This window comes from Desmodus rotundus, chromosome 11 (genome assembly GCF_022682495.2).
Source record: "Desmodus rotundus isolate HL8 chromosome 11, HLdesRot8A.1, whole genome shotgun sequence".
Classification (NCBI taxonomy): Eukaryota; Metazoa; Chordata; class Mammalia; order Chiroptera; family Phyllostomidae; genus Desmodus; species Desmodus rotundus.
Window position 1 is genome coordinate 91,168,838 of NC_071397.1, and position 22,831 is coordinate 91,191,668.

General features: G+C 35.6%; 1 protein-coding gene across 6 annotated transcripts in view; it reads left to right on the forward strand.

Moving 5' to 3' along the window:
* TAB2 (TGF-beta activated kinase 1 (MAP3K7) binding protein 2) overlaps positions 1-22,831 on the forward strand; it is a 76,662-nt gene that overhangs the window by 40,953 nt on the left and 12,878 nt on the right. For 5 of the 6 annotated variants that reach the window (XM_053913506.2, XM_053913504.2, XM_053913507.2 and 2 more), the window contains 2 exons: positions 299-489; positions 7,171-8,671. In XM_053913506.2, coding sequence (XP_053769481.1) covers positions 388-489; positions 7,171-8,671 — 1,603 coding nt within the window. In that variant the 5' untranslated portion in view covers positions 299-387. The remainder of the gene's footprint in view (positions 1-298; positions 490-7,170; positions 8,672-22,831) is intronic. The other variant, XM_053913508.2, reaches the window with a different exon arrangement.

Below are 22,831 nucleotides of genomic sequence, written 5' to 3' on the forward strand. Positions count from 1 at the left end.
TTTTTAAAAGAAGGGAAGACCCCCTTGACAGTTAATTCTTTACTTAAATACCTCTGGCACAGCCATTTATTTTATAAAGCATAAAAATATGTAGGAATTAGACAATTTAAAGTTTGCCATCGGGAATTATAAACTGAAAAGATAGTATAAAGCTTTATAGGACTAAGTAATATTTTTATAGTTTATATTAAATGTCAGGTACTAGAGCACAGTACCCTTTTGTATTGAAATTTTAAATCCACAACAATATTCATTCTGTAATCAGTTCTCATTAAATTTTGTTTTCTTTCTTTCACAGAAAATGCTTGGACAGAAGAGATGAGTTCTGTTTCCACTAAGGCCTAGAATTGCCTACTGTACAAATAGTCCTGATCAGGCAATATACGAATGGCCCAAGGAAGCCACCAAATTGATTTTCAGGTTTTACATGACCTGCGACAAAAATTCCCTGAAGTACCTGAAGTTGTTGTATCCAGGTGCATGTTACAGGTCAGTGTTCAATGATTTCTGAATTTATTAATACAAACCTGGTATTTTTTTAAACATGAGAAGAAAACTTTTTTATCTTCTTACTGACTTTAATGTGCTATGATGAAAAGAGATTAGCTTTGGTGTCTGGTAGTCATGTGGCCTTTAACAAGTCATTTAGTCTCTGTACCCCATCTGTAATGTGGACAACAGTACCTACCTTGTGAAGTAGATGTGAGAATTAAACAAGATCCCAATATAAAACATTGACACATGGTTTATACTTACTGTGAGCTTGCTTTACTTTTCCCCCTCCTATTTTGCCAGGAGAATTCCAGATCTTCATGTGAAAGTGAGAAAATCATTAAATAGGAGTCAAGACTTTTGGGTTCTAATCCTAAATAGGCATCTCAAGCATATTTGGCAAGTACTATGCCTTCTTTGTACTTGAGTTTTCTTACCTATAAAATGAAGGAAATTGACTAGACAAAGCCTAAGATCCCAATTCTAAAAAGTTCATTTTTATATTTTTAAATTTAATCTGTAAGTTTTCCAATTATATTACTAAACAACTAATAAATTTTTATATTTTTCTTAGTATGTACCGTTTTAGAAATCCATGATTCTAAATATTTAGTGATGGTTGTACCTTCTCATTTGATTAAACTGGAAGCCTTTCTATCAAAAATTATTTTTCAATTTGTTAAAATAGAGATATAAAAAAGTAATTTGGACTCAAGACATACTTACTCTTGACAAATTAAAGTTTGAAATTGTATGAAAATTTTAAAGACTCTTTATACTTGGTATTAAGTGACTACATTTTGTTAACACCCTAATTACCTTTTATCTGTACAGTTAATTGGTGTGAACCTGCTTTTACCCTCCCATCCATCCTCCTGACTTCTGCCAAAGTCTTTCTAAAAGCAGATTTTAACATACATTTACCTGCTTAAACCTCGTTGTTATTCTCCATACCTTCAGAATAAAGTTCATATCTTGACTAGGTCTGTAATCTGGAATCCTGCTTTCTGCAGCCTGATCACTTGCCTATCCCTTCTTCCTCGCACCCTATGCTATAGTCATCCTCAGCTGATTGGAATTCTCCCAGCATGCCTGGCTCTTTCTATAATATAGTGCTGAAAATGTTTTCAGTTAATAATACTGCATTGCTAAAAGAGTAGATCTTAAGTGTTCTCACCACCAAGAAGAAAAATGTTGACTCTGTCAAGTGGTGGGTATGTTAATTAACCTGGTTGTTTCACAATATATACATATATGAAGTCACTGCAGTGTAGATCTAAAAAACACAGTATAACCTGAATATACATAATTTTTAGTTGTCAATTGTACCTCAGTAAAGCTGGGAAGAAATAAATTTTTTAAAAATTAAAAATAATAAATAGCCTATGTTTTGATGATAGACTTGAGTTCAGGTTTGACAGTTACTAGGAATATTAGCTTCTGTGATTCTCATTTTTCTCAGCTATACAATAGGAATAAAAAATTTTACAGAGAATTAAATATGATAATGCAGGTAAAGCAACTAGTAGGATACTTGATTCATAAAAAATGTTCAATAAATGTTAGTGGCCAGTACTGATAACAGTAATAATAATATAGGACCCATAATAAATATTTGGTGAGTAAATCAGTAGTCCACATTTGTTAGTATAGGATGTGAAAGAAAAGAAATAAAAAAGGGGGGAAGGTAATAACAGTGGACTCAGAAGTTAAAGAAAGTATGGAGAAGAGCAAAGATATAGTGGGGGAAGGTGTCTCTCGTAGGTACCAAGTACCTAACTTTTCACATAGAATTTTGTGATAAAATAAGACTATGCTGAAATTGTTCAGTGAGTCATAGAAAAATACTGTATGTTCTTCAATAAAATTTTGTAAGACTTAATATTGAAAGAACTATCCAGAACACTTTCCTGATAGCACAGCTATAGAGATTTTAAAGTATCCTAACTGGAACTAAAATGCAGAGCCTTTTGTAGAATTATTTAAAATATATTCAAAAAATAAAGAACTCTAGGTACTCTTACAGTATGATCTTCAAGAGGTTGTATTAAGAAAGCAAAACACATCAGTATATATAAGTGAAAGCATAGATGATTTTGAACTTCCCTTGTACACTCAGTAATATCATCATTACTGTGTTGATCTGGTTTTACAAAAACAAACCTTCCTACGACAAGCTCTCCAATACCTAGTGATTACTAAAATGAACCCTACTTTGCTTACCAATTACCCATGAAACAGACCATACTCATATTGAGTTAATAATCATTCTGAGCATCCAAGTAATGTGCTTTTTAGCTGATGGAACAAGAAATGCACCCATTTCTGGAACTACTTACATCAATTCCTTGTGCTATAGATTCTCTAAGGTAGCTATATTATCATCAGGTATAATTCATATTTTTTAAATTTATTGATATTCAGTGATTAAATCTTAGAATAGTATGAAAATATAGCATAGTTGGCACTTTGTGTTTTTTAACTGATTTTTTCACTATTCTTTTAATACAATTGAATCTGTAAGTTTAGAATTGCTATTTCTTTTCAAAATAATGTATTAAATAGTGTCCATTCAGTATTTGTAAAACTTAGTATTTAAGTATCATACCCTTAGTTAACTTCTCAGATGACTTCCACCTACCGTCTTCATCCATATTTCTGTTAAAACACCTACCATTCTGTATTATATTTGTGCACACATTAATCTCCTCCACTGGACTGTAATATCCTTAGGAGCAGTAACTATATTTCTTTCTACTTGCCTAGTGGGTTGAAGGAGTAAATGAGTAGGAGTTTGAGAAGGAGAATCCAATATATACTTACTTTGATTACCATCTGTAATCTCCATGTCTGCCCAAGAAGCTTGGGGAAGAATGAAAGAGGAACTGGAATTATGGTTCAGATTCTTTTATAGCTTTGAAGAGAATGTAGGTTTGTATATATACAAAAAAGCAGTGATTCTCAACCTTTTAAAAACTCACCCCACCTGTTTCCAATACACTTAAAAGGAACCCTCTAGACAAATACCATATGATCTCACCTTTAACTGGAACATAATAAATAGAAGAAAAAAGGAAACAAAATATAACCAGAGACATTGAAGTTAAGAACAATCTAACAATGGTCAGGGGGGAATGGGGAGGGGACAGTGAGGAAAGGGGATTACAGGAACTACCATAAAGGACACATGGACAAAATCAAGGGGGAGGGTGGAGGTGGGGGAGGGAGGGGGTTCGGCTGGGGTGGGGTGGAGGGATGGGGAGAAAAGACACACAACTGTAATTGAATAACAATACAAAATTAAAATTAAAAAAAATAAATAAAAAATAATAATAATAAAAAAAGGAACCCTCTAAAGTTCCCCAGTAAAAGTACTCAGGGCTTATTTGAGAAATAGCTCATTCCAGGTCATGGGTAGGGAGTGTACAAAGTGATCTGGACATGTCATATCAGAAAGCAAGGAAGCCATGAAAGACTGCTGGGGTCACAGCATACGTACACAGAACCCAGCTTGAAGTTATTCCCACTAGCCTAGAGATAGGATATGATGACCACAGTCACTTGACACATATCAACATGTTCAAGATATAGGAGTTTATAATGATACAAAAAATAAATCTTGGTCACCTTTGGAGGTTGCTGGGGTACCAATTCATTGCTCTAAAAACCAGCAAAGAAAACGAATGTATTTATCCTGCCTCTTCTGTGCAAAGACTAACCAAATAGTTGAAGAAAGCAAGTTCTTTGAGGAAGAACTGGAGCTAAAATATGAAGAAGGAATCGTATAATTGGGATATCACCACTATCACCATTTTGCAACCCCTAATAAAGTTAAGTTTCTGAAGAGTGATCATCAGTACCTGCTAAAAGTCATTAGCTGGAGCAAGCTGACATCAGAATCCACCAATCAGCTTCAAGATCACAAAAAGTCAGACATTGTTGTGCTTTTTGTGTGATGCAATAAGAAATTGCCCCTATAAAGGGTCTGGACAAAAATTCGTACAAAACCTGCTCACACCTATAGAATTACAGCTACTAGTTTATGATGAAATACAGGGGTTATTGACACCACAGGGTCCAGTCAGCCAATCCAGATGGGAAATTCTATTAGACAGATGGTCAAGTTTTCCAACACAGGGCTAAAAAAATATCAGAAACATAAGAGGCATATCAACCAAATAATTGGACCTTGCCTAGGTCCTGATTTAAACTAAAAGGACATTTATGAGACGATCAGGGGACTATAAACTCTTTGGATATTAGATGATATTAAGTATTGATTATTTTAAGGTATGATAATAGCATTATGGTTGTTTAGGGGGTTTTTGAAAGTCCTGATTATTTAAAGATACATACAGATGTATTTACAGATGAAAACAAAACATGTAAGACTTAAGCTACCCTGGTGGGGAGAGTATTTGGGTCATACATGTTGGGTGAAAAAAGATGTGCCATATATCAAATACTGTTAAAGATGATGGATGATGGATAAAGGGGAATTTGTTATATTTATTCTATTGTAGCCTTATAAAATCCTTGTAAGTTCTTTTATGTTTTGCTGGTAAGAAAAAAAGTAATGTGAGTTATGGCATATCTGGGACTAGAACATACTAAACAATCAGAGATTATAAAGGATTGAAGGGATTTTTGAGAGCTCAAGAAAATTAGGAAGACTTTGTAAAGATGAGTGCCAATTTTTAGAAAACAAGTTTGGAATTGGATATGGTTTGGAATGTACATTTTAATTTGGAAATGTTGGCAGAGATGAGAAGTTGGAGTCTTTGTGAGGTTTGGCTTAGAAGAGAGAATAATTTACGAGGAATAGCAATAAAGTTAGCTTGAAGCAAAAAGCACCAATTGGGTTTGCCTAAAGATGCAGTCTAATTATAATAAGGAGTAATGAGTTGATAAAAGATTGTGATGAATTTTTAAATTACATTTGAAAAACTAACATCAGAGTTAGCAGTCCGATAAAAAGATTTTTATAGCATGAGAGATTTGAGCTGTTGGTTTGGGAGGGGGGGAATCAAATCACCTTTTCTTTTGCGTTACTGTTCAAACTGTGGACTGTCATTTCTTAAACAAGAATTCAGAATGCCTTTTTAGTTCAGTTTTCTATAACAAGATTATAGCTCATATCAAAATACCTATAGACATTTTAACTTGGTTATTCATCTTTTTTTATATCTAAAACTGCCTCCTTTCTGTCAAGCTTCTAATTCTCAAGTTTTCTTTGAATTCACCTTCTCTGTTGTAGCCCAATTTTGTTGACTGTTGACTTATAGTCTTTCATAATTCGTTTCTGCTGTCACATCTTCTAACCATTCTTCTTGTATCAATAGACTTGTCTTCCCAAAACCCTTTGTGTCTTCACCTCCCTGTTCATTTATGTTTAGTGGATCTCCCCATTGCCTATATCAAAGTCCAAACTCCAGTGTGACTCATTTTTCAAAGTCCTCAATTGTTTCATCCCCGTCTGCTTTTCTGACAACTTATTCTTCAAAATATCCAATATAAACCTTTTAACTTCAGCCAAATCTGTTATAATCACCTTGTTTAGAACATGCTTTTACTTAATATAATATTTATCTTCCTTTTACTCATGCCATTTTCTTCACCAAAAATATTTTTCTAGCCAAATCCTATATATCCTATGAAATCCAAAAAGTATTACCTTCCTCATTAACAGAGTCCTTTCTTCTTTCTACAGTGTCCTACAAAATTTACTCTCTGTTGAACTTCAATACTAGTTCCTATTTGGCAAATACTCAACATTTTAATGATGTTACCTTTTCAAAAGTCCATGGTTTGTCTCTAACCAAGTTGCAAGCTCTTCTAGGGAAAAGTTTGGTTTTATATGTCATTGAGTCTTCCACGGTCTCAGTCTACATGTTCAGTAAATATTTTTATATTCTCTTTTTTTTAAGATTTTATTTATTTATTTTTAGAGGGAAGGGAAGGGAGGGAGAAAGAGAGGGAGAGAAACATCAATGTGCAGGAGAAATATCGATTTGTTGCCTCTTGCACACCCCCAACCAGGACCTGGCTGAAAACCCAGGCATGTGCCATGCTGGAGAATTGAACTAGCAACCTTCTGGTTTATGGGATGACAACCAACCCACTGAGCCACACCAGTCAGGGCTGTTCAGTAAATATTTTTATAGATGATTTGTAAATAGTTGTTAGTCTCTTTTGAGGATTCTTTAGAAACAATCTGGTTGGTTTCTTGGGGGTTTTTTGTTTGTTTGTTTTATCTCTGGAGTAGATTTTTATATGGTGCTATCTATTCTAAAGATAGATATGAACTCAGTTACTCAGGATGCTACTTTAAGCATATATTTTATTTATATATGTGTGTCTGTCTTTTTTTCTTTGTAACACAAGTTAGGAAGAAGCATGTAAGGAATCGAATGACTGTTACAAATTTTAGAATTTTTAAAATTTAAAAGGTCATTTTTAGAAGATTTATATAGTACTTGAATGTAGGAAATATTTAACCATAAAATATTATATGCTTAAGTTGAATGTTCAGCACTCGAATTTCATTTTTAAATAAGAAGTTTCAAATACGTGTTATTTTTAACTAATTTTTTGTTAACTATGTAATATTTAAGTAGTGATGAGTATAAGCATTCACTTTTGATCTTAACATCAAGCTGTATTTATTTTGTTTCATAGAATAATAATAACCTGGATGCTTGCTGTGCAGTTCTCTCTCAGGAGAGTACAAGGTATCTTTATGGTGAAGGAGACTTGAATTTTTCGGATGATTCTGGAATTTCTGGTCTGCGCAATCACATGACTTCTCTCAACTTGGACTTGCAGTCACAGAATGTTTACCACCATGGAAGAGAAGGAAATAGAATGAATGGAAGTAGGACTCTGACGCACAGCATTAGTGATGGGCAACTTCAAGGTGGCCAAGCCAATAATGAACTATTTCAGCAGGAGCCACAGACAGCACCAGCTCAAGTTCCTCAAGGCTTTAATGTTTTTGGAATATCCAGTACATCTGGTGCTTCAAATTCAGCGCCACATCTTGGATTTCACTTAGGCAGCAAAGGAACATCTAACCTTTCTCAACATACTCCCAGATTTAATCCCATTATGGTAACTTTAGCCCCAAATATCCAGACTGGTCGTAATACTCCTACATCTTTGCATATACATGGTGTACCTCCACCTGTACTCAACAGTCCACAGGGAAATTCTATCTATATCAGGCCTTACATTACAACTCCTGGTGGTACAACTCGGCAGACACAACAGCATTCTGGCTGGGTATCTCAATTTAATCCCATGAACTCTCAACAAGTCTATCAGCCTTCACAACCTGGTCCCTGGACTACTTACCCTGCATCTAATCCTCTGTCACATACCTCAGCCCAGCAGCCAAATCAGCAAGGCCACCAGACCTCTCACGTGTACATGCCCATCAGTTCACCTACTACCCCACAACCACCAACAATTCATTCATCTGGTAGCTCACAGTCTTCTGCCCATAGCCAATATAACATTCAGAATATTTCAACAGGATCTCGAAAAAACCAGATTGAAATCAAACTTGAACCTCCACAAAGGAACAATTCTTCAAAACTACGTTCTTCTGGACCTCGAACCTCCAGCAGTTCCTCTTCTGTCAACAGCCAGACCTTAAATAGAAATCAGCCCACTGTTTACTTTGCTACCAGTCCCCCAAACACTGACGAGGGGATGCCCCGTAGTCAATCTAAGGTCTATATTTCAGCTAATGCCACCACAGGAGATGAGCAGGTCATCCGGAATCAGCCTACCCTCGTCATATCCACAAACTCCGGAGCATCTGCCGCCTCCAGGAATATGTCCGGGCAAGTGAGCATGGGTCCTGCCTTTATTCATCACCACCCTCCCAAAAGTCGAGCAATAGGCAATAACTCTGCAACTTCTCCTCGAGTGGTGGTCACTCAGCCCAATACAAAATATACATTCAAAATTACAGTTTCTCCCAATAAACCCCCTGCCGTTTCACCAGGGGTTGTGTCCCCTACCTTTGAACTTACAAACCTTCTAAATCATCCTGATCATTATGTAGAAACAGAGAATATTCAACACCTCACGGACCCTACTTTAGCACATGTGGATAGAATAAGTGAAGCACGGAAGTTGAGTATGGGATCTGATGATGCTGCCTACACACAAGGTAATGATACTGAAGGTGGAATCCTTTTCCATGCTGGGCTTATTGCCGTACATTTGATTTCACTGCAGAAATGGATATCAGCATTATTATTTCATCTTTTAAATGTTGCCCTAAATAATACTATTTTAAGAACATTTGCCAGTATTTATATAAATTTTAAATTTCAATTTTACATGTTATAACTTGAAGTTTGAATGATAGAATTATCAGATGTTCAGAATAATCAACTCTTGTTCTCTTAATGTTTATAACGTTCTTTTCAGTTACATCTTAACTGTAGTGATAATTACTTTCCCTTTAAAATTTCTGCAAATAAAAATTTGTAAAAACACACATTTTAATAGTTAGTAAACTAATACAGTAAATCTGCCTTCTTTGACCAGTAGAATTGTCTTCATTTCTCTAGTACCATGTTGTTAGTCTTATTTTATATCAAAGTTTATCACTATGACTCCTAGAATAATTTTTTTTAAATTTGAATCCTATCCTAATATTTGTCTCTTTCAGCCAGACTCCCTTAAAAAATAAGAAAATAGAACCTTTCCTCTTATTTGGACTTATCAATAAGAAGGTTCTAAATCTAATCTCACTTGAATATTCTTTTCTGTAATAGACTGGTTGATATTGGCATAGTACTAAACTATAATTATTAATTCAAGTAGAGATCATTTCTATCATGTCATATTTTATCTGACCCCTTAAGCTGCTCAGTCTTACGTGAGAAACTTCTTTCAGATAAGAAAGTAGAGGATAATTTAAGTGTTTTCTTAAATATTGATGCAAATTTGAAGATTAGTTCTGAGTCCTTTAGAATAACAACATATCTTACTCATCTTTGTATCCCCAATGAATTGTTCCAAGTAGTGTGCTATATCATCACCCCCTTGCGGCATGCAGCCCCCTGCTACTGCTAGTACCACTTGTCCTTTTTAAAATTTCTAAAAATAATGATTTTACTGCTGAGTTTCTTAGAGGAGCCTGAGCTTATTTTATGTTTTAAACAATTATATTCTAGTGAGTCTCAACCCAACCTGAGCTGTGGTGCTTTCAGATTCTATAATCACCTGTGGAGCTTTTAAAAAATAAAAATGCCCAGAGCTCATCCAGACTTGCTCATTTAGAATTTGTGAATGGTGAAGCCTAAGTGTGCGTGTGCTTACAGGCCTGTTTGTTTTTAAGGTACATGGATGATTCTGGTCGCACAAGAAATTGGGCTAAAACATTTTCCCCTGTAAGTCTGTGATGAGAACCATTTTTGTTTAGTTCAGCAGAATGTGATTTTTAATGTACCATTATTTGTTCGACTGATTCCTGTTTTTCCCCCAAAGTCCTCTTTCTTTTACTCTACTTCCATCAAAATAACAGATTTCCTGTGTTTGGAGAATTGCTGATTCTTAAAAGGCGAGTAAATTTTTTAAAGATAATTTGATAAGGGGAATTTTGTATTAAACTAGATATAAGATTCATATTTAAGTGGCATGTGAAAATAAAGTTGCTTAAGCTTGCTATTACCAATTTCTCTCCCATTCTGTCTTAAATCTACTCTAGTCAGGATTTTTTCCATGAGTCAACCAAAACTGCTCTTGTGAAGGTCATCAGTGACAGCATTGCTTCTAGACCCAGTGGTGGTCTCAGCCCTCTCATCATCCTTGAAGTTTGTATCAACAGCATTTGCCACACTTGGGCAGTCACTTCTCTGTGAAACATTTTGCTCATTTGACCTCTAGGATTCTACACTAGGCTTTCCACCTCTCCTTTTATTCTTTGCTGGGTTTTTTCATCTCTCTCTGGCCACTCACATACAGTTATTTAAGAAATGAGGTCAGAGTCTTAGAGCTCAATCTTTGGGCCTCTCTTTTTGTCCGTACTGTTTCCTACATGATCCCACTCAGTCTCATGACTTTAAATATGCCATGCACCATATCACAACATTTCAGTCAACACTGGGCCACACATATGTGGTCCCATAAGATTAAAACGGATGTTGAAAGAAAAGGCTAGACAAGGCTAGACCTGACGAAGGTGTTGAATTTACCGCTAGCTCTGTGTGGTTTAAATAAATTATGTTATTAGTATAGTATCCATCTGCGCCCTACTGTGGCTGGGGTCCAGAGTTGGTGAGGGAGCCAGACAGAGGGCTGGGCAGTAGGGGGCCCGGATGCCTGGCCATGCCCACCCTTGCACGCGTACACAGGCACACATGCACACACTTACCCTCACTCTCCTGCATGCGTACTCACTTCCCTCCATTACTCTTTATCTCTCTCCCCAGTCCTGGTTCTTTCCCTCTGTCTCCTGTCTCTTTGTTTTATTATTTCTAGTCTCAGGCTTTATCTCTCTGGGTCTCTTTTTCTTGCCTTCTTTCTCTTCCCTCTTCCCTTGCTCCCCCCCTCCGTCTGATGTCTACTCTCCCACAGATGACACCTCCCTACACAGTCCTGTACCCCTCCCCGCTCCCACAGCACAGCACACACTTTATCTTTTATACCTTATTTTTACTGAACTTTTTATGTTGATATCTTTAGATAACAAATACTTACCATTGTGTTAAAGTTGCCTGTTGTATTCACCACAGTAACACGCTGTACAGGTTTGTGGCCTACGAGCAATAGGCTCTATATATAGCCTAGCCGTGTAGTATACCATCTCCATTTGTGTACATGCACTCCCTGATGTCTGCGTGGCAATGAAAGTGCCTAACAACACATATCTCAGAACAGGTCCTCATCAAGTGACCCATGAGTGTATTGGAATATGCTAATGAATCTAATACGTTAATGAATCCCAAATTTATAACTCTAACCAGGACTTACTCCCTGAATTTCAAGCTAGTTTATTTAAATATCTACTTAACATCTCCATTGAATGTTTACTAGGCATCTCAAGTTTACTAAGTCTGAAACAGCTTCTCACATTCCCCCTCCCAGCTTCTCACAGCCCCCACTCCAGCTTTCTCTTCCTATCGTAGTTAATGGCAACTTAATTTGTATTTCATGATTAAGCCAGAAACTTCAAAATTTCACATCTAATTTAACAATAGATCCTATCAACTTTGATTGTCAAAGTATATCAAGAATTCTATCTTTTCTTGCCATCCTCATTGTCACTCACTATTCTCATCCTAGCCGACATTGTCTCTCAAGCGGATTATTGCAGTAGCCTACCCACTTTTCACCATTTCCTCCTTACGGTCTTCTTTGAACCCAGGAGATGTGGTTAAACAACAAAAGTCAGATCATATCACTCCCTGCATGCGACTAATAATCTATTTCAATTCAGAGTAAAAGCTATAGAGCCTTACCTGATCTACTGTCCCTGCCCCATTCTCTTTTCCTTTTATTTACCACCACACTCACTCTGGTCCAGCCCTACAGGACTTCTTGCTGTTCCTTAAACAAAGGAGGCATACCTTCGGGCCCTTGTACTTGCTGTTTGTTCCTTCTGTCTTAAATTCTCTTCTTCCAGAATCCACAGTTAACTCCCTCACTCACTTCAGGTCTTTATTCAAAAGTCACCTTTTCAGTGAGGTAGGCCCTGGTCTCCCTATCTAAATCCACACCCCAACATTTCCTATCTTCCTATCCTTCCTCAAGGGGGGAAAGTGATTAATTTTAATGTATATAATAACTAATAACAGCTGAAAACTTACTGTGTGCTAGGCACTGTTCTGAAAGCCCATTTCTCAAAGCCAACTCTAAAGTAGGAACTAGTATTATTTCCATTTTCAGATTAAAATACTTAGGAACAGATGGTTTTAAGTACTTTGCCAAAGGATGAGTGGAAGAGTCAAGATTCTAACCTAGAAAGTTGACAGTAGAGACCACACTCTTAACTGCAGTACTGTGATGGCTTTCCAGGTCTTCCAAATAAACCTTCTGGAAAGATACTCCCAGGTTTAACTGTAGCTTCATGTAACAGCCCCTGGTGCACCATCATGGGGGTCTCATTGCCTCAATATGAGAATCGTGAAGCTAAAAGATCACTCAATAAAAAATAAAAACGGGCAGCTATAGAGAAAGAAATCACAATATATAGATATAATTAGAAATAAAATAATAAAGTAAGGCCCTGGATAGGTGGAGAGAGCACCTTATAAAAAGCACATACAGGTTAAAAAAAGTGCTGATGAGTGAAGGTTCTGGTTGAGAGATCAACGCCTCCCCAGAAAAGCATGGTTCCCCAGAATCTGCCACTCAAATTACTTCTCTTTGCTAACAACCTTCAGATAGCTATAACAACCATGATCACTTTTTTTATACATACTTACATAATATATGGAATTTCCTAACATTCATAGGGCTCTCCGCCTTTGTATTATCTATCTATGGGTTTTGGGGTGGGGGCTATTCTGCAGCCTTTCATCTCATTTCCTTCTGTTTACTGTGGAACTGGTATTGACCCCAATTTATGTATCACTCATTGACAAAACCTCTAGTGTTTCTTTGACTTCCTTCTAGTGAAATCAAAGAATTGTTCATTTCTAGAAAATGCTTTTTTTGTGATGTTGCCTTGTGTGTGATGCTTTACATTTTACCCAGCACTCACTACAGTACTAAATGGGGTGTCCTGAGTAATACTGATCTTTAAGCAAGGATCTTTTCTGAACTCTAATTTGTGTAGTGTGGTAATAAGGAGAAAAGAAATATCTCTGCCTTGTGCAGTAAAATTGATCTTCCTAAAACTTCTGGGACATAGTGTTTCAGAGTGGAAAAATAAGTTGAGCCAGGTACTAAAATCATAGGAAAATATTTTCGGAAATTGAAGAGGGAACATACATAAATAAATTCGATAACCAAAATGGATTTATTTTGCATTTATATTTCATCTAACATTTGAAGTCTAAAAATGCTACAATAAAAATTTCAAAAATAAGAATTTATGTTCGTAAGAGATACATTATTTGATATGCCCTCTGCTATAGAGTGAGCAGAAGAATAAGAAGTAAGTTAATGAGACTTCTACCAGGACACTGCTCATCTCATCACCAACTCTGCCACCCTACCCACCACCTTCCGAAGGGGTTAAATTACATTTGAGTCCTTAAAGTACTACAGGAATCAGACAGAAATGAGTGCCAAATAGAAAAAACAATATTAACTTAGAGAGAAATTTTAGCTTAAAAATCTGTAGACATAAAGAAGAGTGTTATTTTACCTACTAAGAACAAATATTGAAATGCAGTTGCTTACCAGTAGTAAGAGTACTGACCAGGTATCTCTACATTTTTCCCTTTCAGTCACACCACCTGACTCTACCTAATTTCTGGAAAGTACCAATAAATACATAATCGTTCACTGTATTCTGAGACTTTCTGGCGTTTTCTCCCAATTATAGAACTATGCTTTTTGTAATACAACTCATTCAAACCAATTTTCTTCAGTTGGGGGGAAAGCCTGCTTCCTGTGTTTTGTTATAATAGCCAGAGGCTCTTACAAAACTAACATCGCTGCCAAAACTGATTTCTCATTCTCTTTTATCTCTACAGAAATCCATCTGTGGTATTTATCTAACTAGTAAACTACAATGTTTTTAAAAATTACTTACATAAAGTTATAAACATTTTTAATCATATCTTAATACTGTTTTTCTTTAATTTCTTCTTTGATCTTTATGTCTGTCCTTATGCCAGTATTACACTCTTTTGATTATTGTTACTTACTTTGTAAGTTTTGTCATTGGGACATGTAAGTTGTACTTTATTCTTTTTCAAAAACCTATTTTGGCTGTTCAGGGGTCTCTGGCTATTCCATGTAAATTTTAGAATTGTCAATTTTAAATTTTATTACACTCAAATTTTTTTTAAAAAAACATCAAATATATGTAGGAACAAAAGGGTATATAGTGTAAAGTTCACCTCATCAGAGACAACCAATAGCTATTCATAAATAGTTCATTTTGTATTATTCTGGAAATTGAAATTATGTATCATATATATATAAAAGCATTTCTTTATATAAATGGAACATAGTATTTTGCTCTGTCTTTAACCTTTTTTAAATATATTTTTGAGTATTCCAGGTCAACAAATGTAGATCTGATTTTTTAGAAAATGGCCGCATAGTATTTTGTGCACAATCTCTAACCAGACCTTTCTTGATAAACCTTAAAGTCTTGCTTTTACAAACTGCTACAGTAAGAATTTTGTGTATCTCTATATATCTATATCTATCTATCTATCTATATATATATATATATATTTGTGTCCATGTTTAAGTATGTCGGCAGAAGAGATTACTAGCAGTGGAACTGCTGTGTCACAGGATATGTGTATTTTTAATTTTGATAGAGGTATCATTCATTTAGGCTTGGTTGTGCTGCAGTACAAACTGTGTCTTTAAAACAACAAAGGCTTATTTCTAGCTCACTTGCCATAGATTAGCTGGTAGGCTCTGTTATATATCATCCTCACTCAGGGACCCAGGTTGAGGGAATCTCCGTCTCTATGTTTCCATGAATGTTCAGGCAAGACAAAGGAAATAAGCATATCAGCACTGACTCTAAGTCTCTGCCCCAACATACATGACTCTTTAGCTAAGACAAAGACAAGTCACATAGCCGCACCAAATTCAGACAGAATGGACAGGCTCAGTTCTACAGTGTACCAGAGACCCCTCTTGTCCGTGGGGAATATGTTCCAAGACCTCCAATGAGTGCCTGAAACCGCAGACAATACCAAATTCTATATATACACTATGTTTTTTCCTGTACATACATACCTGTGATAAAGTTAAATTTATATGTTAGGCAAAGTAAGAGATTAACAGCAATAATAAAATGAGTAATTATAACAATATACTATAATGAAAATTACATGAATGTCTCTCTCTGTCTCTGTATCTTATTTACTATATTCACCTTTTCACTTAAAGGAAGCACTTTACAGCTTCTCTTTGGCGTATCTGAATGGCCAGCATCCCACTCTTGTGTTATGGGGCCATTAGTAAGTAAAGTGAGGGTTACTTGAAAACAAGTGCTGAGATACTACAGTTTATCTGATAATCGAGAAGTGAGTAGCCAGGGTAGGGGAGGTCATGGCGTGGAGATGCTGGGCAAGGACAGTTCACGTCCCCAAGCAGGATACGCAAGATTTCATCACGCTACTCAGAACAGCAGGCAACTTAAAACTTACAAAGTGTTCACTTGTGGGATTTTCCGTTTAATATTTTCAGGCCGTGGTTGACCAAGGGTAACTGAAACCACAGAAAGTGAAACTACAAATAAGGGGAAACTACTGTACGGAGACAGAGCGCCAGAAATACTTGGTGAAGGGCACCACTCACGTTGCCACTTTTAATTTTGAGATTCTCTAAAGACATTCCTCTACCAGAGTATAGACTGGTAGAATATTTTTTTTCCCCATATATAAATGGGGAACATTTAGGCAGCATTTTTAAGAACGTTCTTTTCTTTCATCCTACCCCACCCATCAGTATGTAGGTGATTGAAAAAAGTACATCTTTGTCATTCTGTAGATAAAAATGGTTCTGGTATTTTTTAATTTACATTTTTAAATATGAGTAAGATTAAACATCTTTTCAAATATTTTTAAGCCATTTGTATGTCTTATTTTGTGAACTTGTTTTTAGAGAATACCTAGTCAGTTTATTCTAATGTTACTTTAACTTGGTCAAGAAAAGTATTTTTTATTTTTTACTTTTATATATTCATACTTATCTTTTTTTCCTCTGATTTCTGGGCTTAGTTTTATGTCTTATTTACAAAGCTCTTCGCCATTCCAAGATTTTTAAAAAAATAACGGAAATCTTATGTGTATCTTTTCTTTTAATTATAATACTTCTTCAAAACCTTATCAACTGGCCTTCTCTTTCATATAGCATACCTTCAAAAATTTGAAATTATCTACCATATTTCCTTTTAAAGTACAAACCTTTCTAAGCTATAAACCATGCCAGTTCTTATAGTGGTTCATCCAGTTCATCTTTGAGACTCCTTTGATGTGTCTGGACCCGTTTTCTTTTTCTCTTAACACAGGAGTTTTAGACAATGTCTGTGTTTTAATGCTCTAAGATTGCGTGCAGCGTCTTAATTATATACAAATAAATGCCAACAAAGTATTATAAAGCAGAGGCCATATGTTTACCTATTAATACTAATGTATAAATAATTTAAATTTCTTTAAAATAATTACAGAGGTTGAACATCATTTCTCATAGTTTCCAAATAATGGGCCCAGTTGCAGAACTGTTGCAAGATCTCATTTCAGACTGACCATAAAAAGTGGCAAAATAAATGAAACATCAAGAGGCTTTCTTTTAGAACAACTGCTATCTCTAAATCTTTTGTGACTCAATCACCAAATAAGTGACTATAGTTATACAGTGGTATACAAAACAGATCTTCCTGCTGTCAACAGTTACAGTCTAGAAAAATCTTGATTTATTTTAGAAGCTGACATTGTACATTCTTAGGTACAATGACTTGGGCAGGTACAGGCAAAAACTTAAGTACCTATTTTCTTTTTCTTTTAAGGATTTTTTATTGATTATGCTGTTACAGTTTTCCCAATTTTCCCCTTTTATCCCCCCTCCCTCCTGCACCCCCCAACCCTCCAGCATTCCCCTTCTTAGTTCATGTCCCTGGGTTGTAAATACAAGTTCTTTTGAGTTCTCTGTTTCCTATATCCTTTTCTACCTCTCCCCATCTATTTTGTGCCTACTAATTATGCTGCTGCTTCCCTGTACCTTCCCCCGCTATTCCTCCCTTGCCCCTCCCCACTGAAATCCTTCCATGTGATGTCCATTTCTCTGATTCTATTCCTGTTCTGGTTGTTTTAGTTTTTGCCCATTACACTTTCTAATGGCAGTTTTTTTAATGTATTGTAGAATCACATTATTCTTCAATTTTATTTAATATTAAACTCCATACAATGTTGATTATGTATTTTAAAATCTAGGGTGTGCATTTTTAATTTTTTTTGTTTTTATTGTTGTTCAAGTACAGTTGTCTCTGTTTTCCCCCCTACCCCAGCCATCCCCACTTCCCACCCTTGATCCTCCCCGCCCTTTGGTCTTGTCCATGTGAAAGACAAATACCATATGATCTCACCTGTAAGTGGAACCTAATCAACAAAACAAACAAGGAAGCAAAATAGAACTAGAGACATTGAAATTAAGAACAAACTGACAGTAACCAGAGGGGAGGTGGGAGGGGATAATGGGGGAGAAACGGACACATGGACAAGGACAGTTTTTTTAAAAAGCCTGAGATCTTTGTATCCATAAATAGCTGGTACATTTTTCAATGGCAAAGGCACTTCTTTTAAATATGTACATTCCATTCTCTATCTTTTTTAACTTCTGGAGAAATTAGACATTTACACTGTAGAATGCCTAAAATCAGTAAAGCTTATACCATCTGGAGCTTCAGGTATGTCTGTCTAATTACAAATAAAGTTAAATTTTAAAAAATTGTGTTCATTGTTCGTCAGAAGCTGATCAAAGTTGAGTCAAGACCGGGCTTTCTGAAATTGCTGTATAAAACATCTAGTACACTTAACTGGAGTGCTTTAAGAGCCCTAGTTTTTGTATTAACTAATGGTTGTTTTAACAACCACAAGAGGGAGTTGCATGCTTAAATTATCTTTATCCATTAAATTTTAATTTTTGACTGCAAGATGATTTAAAAGGTACTAAATTTTTTTTCTACCTGTTATTTCTCTTTTTTTCTGCTTTAGAGGGCAAAGTAGGTAGGTAAGTTTAGAAAACTAAAGAAGTCAGTGTGTGATAGAGATGTCAAATACATCACTTACTTCCTTTTTAGAACTAGCGTATAAAAAAGCCGCCTTCCTGCAATGTCCGCAACCTAGAAGTCTTGCCATATTTCAAAACATATCAAATCTTACTAAGTGAAAAATACTTACACTAAACATTGAAGGAGACTTTAAAATAAATATCAACTTCTTGTTCTATCAATATTTCTATTTCTTGGACTTAGAATTTTACTCTGCCATCCATTAAAAGTCCAATTGTTGTCATTATTTTACATATCATAGATATTCATCAAGTGCCTACGATTTGCAAGTTTTAATACTAGATACCAGGTGGTACAAAACTGAATTCAGTATTTACCCTCAAGGAACTTGAGGCTTAATTGAGAAATATACTTGATAATGAAAAATCTAAAATGCTGAATTTTTCCAAGTATAAAATGAAATGAACTTACCTCTTAGTGTGATAATGACTTATAAATACAAATAATATGTAAGCTCTTGAGATAGTGGTTCAGTGCAAACAGCCACAGGTGAAATTGCAGACCTCATTATGGTTTAAATATTTGTATATAATTGGATATTTTATCAATGTATACATATTTGTATACATACATTTGTATATGTTCTGTATGCACAGTGTTTACATTGCTTCCATATATAGACAATGATGTGTCTGGGTGTAGGTCTTTTTTAATATCTTTGTTTCACCTCTGTGGACCCCTTTAGTCCACACTTAAGCTAGTGTCTCCCTTCGGCCATGAAAATCCCATTCTGATTCCCAGTTTCTCCATTCTCTTTCTATAACTTCTCTCATTCAGCCATTTAGCATCCTGGCCCAACTTTTTATTTATTTTGCATTGTTCTGTTTTTCAGTATATTCGACTGCCTTCACTTTCCATTGTACAATTTTTGTTGCAATGTATATATGAATTTTTCATTTCAGCAGTGATGTTTTTTAATTTCTAAGACCTAGTTTTCTGGTTCCTTTATTATAGCAGATTATTGTTTTATGGGTGCATTACTGTCTCAGATCTGCTCGTGATGTTTATTAGAATTTAAGTTCTTGGTTCTCTCCTGAATTATCTCCACGTAATCTGGATTTAGTCTTTCTCTTTGTTTATTAGATCTTTTTGTAGTCAGATATTCCTCAGATGTGTTGTGATCCTTGTGTATTGGTTCATATTTAAGAATGAAAAACTCTGCAGGCTAATTGAAAACGCTGTATAAGAAACGAGATTTGTTACTTGGCAGACTGCTTTGTGTTGAATAAGTAGGAGCCAGCTGCTACAACAGAACACTGCACCATCACCACCTAGCATTCTTTGTATATGGGGATCAGCTTTAGAAATGTGTTTGGGCATCTTACAAATGAACATAGAGTTACTGGGTAGGGAAAGGTTGACTGTTCTATAACAGACATCCCATTAAGCCCCTGATTTCCAGCCCATTTCTCCCTTCTACCTCCTGTTGTTTACCTGCCTTCTTGAAAGTCTGGAGCCTCTTTAGGTTTCTGCAGGGCAAGTTCTGCCTCTCTATGTTAGGTGCTCTCCTTGTCTGTGACTCCTTCATTAGTCTATGCCATTTCATTCAGTCTTCCAGAAACTGGCTGAAATCTCTTGTCCATTAATTGCCTTCTTTTTTTGTATCATTGGATTGTACCACTTTTATTCCTCTCATTTTCATGGGGTTTCAGAAGACAGAAGAATATATGTATATTATATATATATAAATGCAGTGCTCAGCCAACTATTCTTAAACAAAAGTCCTATCTAATATAATTGATTAATTATAACTTGGCTTTTTAAGTCCATATTAGTCTATATGTAAATAACAGGAATGGAGAGAATTTTTCCTTCAGCTTACCCATTGGAATCTGTAACAGATCACCCCTTCTATGTAAGTACATATTACTAGATGTACATGAGCTTAATTCATGTGTATGTGTGGTTGGTATAATTTTGTAACAGTTTATCCATATGCCAAAAGAAAGAAAACCCAAGAAGCCAGGGATTCCTTAAATTCCTGCTCACAGTCATTTCCCATAACAGAGGTAGAAATTTCTAGCCTCACCCCACGACTGCAGCCCTCATTTTTGTCAACCCTCCTGAGTCTCTTTCTAGGCCTTCCCATTTTTATAGAACCTGGAAATACAACTGTCTTGTTTGTTTGTTCTCAGTCGGCACCCAACTCTTTCTCATTTAGCAAACTGATCAGAGGAAAGTGTCTTCATAAATAAACACTATAAGTATTCTTCATTATGAGTCTAATAACATTGTTTCTTAATGGATACATGTTCTGTAATATTTTGTGTCATGAACGTTTAAATTGCAAAAACTACAACTAAAGAAAAGTTTGACTGAATTTTCATAACAATTTTTCGAAATTTACCTTGACACTATTTTTTTGTAACTTATTATTCATATTTCTATCTAAAAATCCCAAACCACAAATGAAAAGTGAACTATACACATAAAAATTTAGGCACACAGAAAAAAGCATTGCTAAGAAATAGAGATCGTATCTCCTTCCTACTTTTTCAGAGCATCTTTAGCATGTTTAGAATTGACAGACATACTTAAGAAATCCTGAATAGTATATAAAGTAGATTTGCCATTTCTAAGTAATATAGTCATTATAACTCTTAAGATTTTGTTATGAGAAATGCCTCTTAAATTCCACAGCAATGGATTTAGAGTATTTTGCTTTAGAGCTTCAGTTTAATCATAGGAGATATCTTGCCTTAATTCCAAAAGGCAAGCTCCATCTTTAGCCATTGCAAAAACTCCTTTCCTTGTGAATTCCCAGGGATGTAATATTTTTTTCTGTTTCAGAAATATTTTTTTAAGAATTCAGTCTCTAACTATAAAACATCCCCTATATCATACCTTCAATAACTGCAGCTCCTTCATTGCTCCTAAATCTTTTCTGAAGCAAATTTCTGCCACTTGCTGAAGGTTTACTTTTCCTATTTTGATAGAAACATTAAGAAATATTGTGTTGAGGATTACTAATGAAGCTATCTGTGACCAGGAGATTGTTTAGCCCTTGTCCTGGAATGTATGTTCTGAAATATGCATTAGTTGGAAAATAATTTAGAATACTCTTTTATGGTTTTCCATACAGAATGGGAGTTGTACGCTAGCATTATTTTCCTTTTATCATTAACTGAAGAACTTCCTTATATCATAACATATTATTGTGCCCTAAAGTCCATTTTTTTCTTAAATGAATATTGCTACACTGGCTTTATTTCACTTTTATATTTGCCTGGTATACAAATTGCATTATTTTTCTAGCTGCCTTCAAGATTTTCTATGTATCTTTGGTTTTCAACAGTTTGACTATGATGTGTCTATGTTTTAGTTTGTTTTTGATTTTTATTTATTATTATTACTTTGGGTTTGTTTTGTATTAATGGAGACCTCTGGGCTCCTTGGATCTGTGGTTTATTGTCTTATATTAATTTTGGAAATGGTTTGGCCATTATCCCCTCCGGTATTTCTTCTGCCTTGTTTTTTCTTCTCCTTCACCAGTTACTTGTATTGGATTGTGTGATATTGCCCCACAATTCTTGGATGTGTTGTTCTTTCCTCCTCTTTCTTTTCTTTGTGTTCTAACTTGGGTAATTCCTGTCTTCAAGCTCAGTGATTCTTCTGTATCCACAGTGCTGGTAAGCCTGCATGTTATCCATCTTTTTAAGTAGATTTTTTTTAACATACTGATAACGGCTTTAAATTCCCTATCAGGTAGTTCCAGCATTTGGAAACTACCTTTGAGTATGTTCTGTTAATCGCTTCTTCTCTTGATGATAAGTTGTATTTTTCTCTTGCTTTTCTGTGTGTCTCATAATTTCTTATTGAATGCTAAACACTGTTGGGGGTCGGGCGGTGGACAGAGAGACTGAGATAAAGTATATTTGCACCCAGAAATGAGAACACCTCTCTTTCTGTCAGGTTGTTAGTATGAGGGGTGAGTCGATTTTGTCAGGAGTGGACCTGGGTTTGGGATTTGTTGTTGCCTTCAGGGCACCACAGTCATTAAATACCTCCAGCAGCTGGTATTCTTACGCTGTGTCACAGTGTTGCCTGCCATCCAAAATACACATTTCACCTTAGACCTTTTACTCTTTACCTTTCTGTGCTGTCGTGGGTCCCCATTTATGCATAGTCCTTGATATGGTCAGCAAGTCTCCATGTGATCTGATAAAGGGCCAGATAGATAGTAAATTATGTAGGATTTTGCAAGCCATTTCTGTCACAACTATTAAACTCTACTATCATAACACAAAAACAGGTATAGACAAAAAAGCAAATGAGTAAACATGGCTGTATTCCATGCAGTGGGATACACGTGGCCATAGTTTTTTGACCCCTTGTTTAGAGCCTTGTGCTTGTACCAACACCAACCCCTACCTCTGTAATACAAGCTCT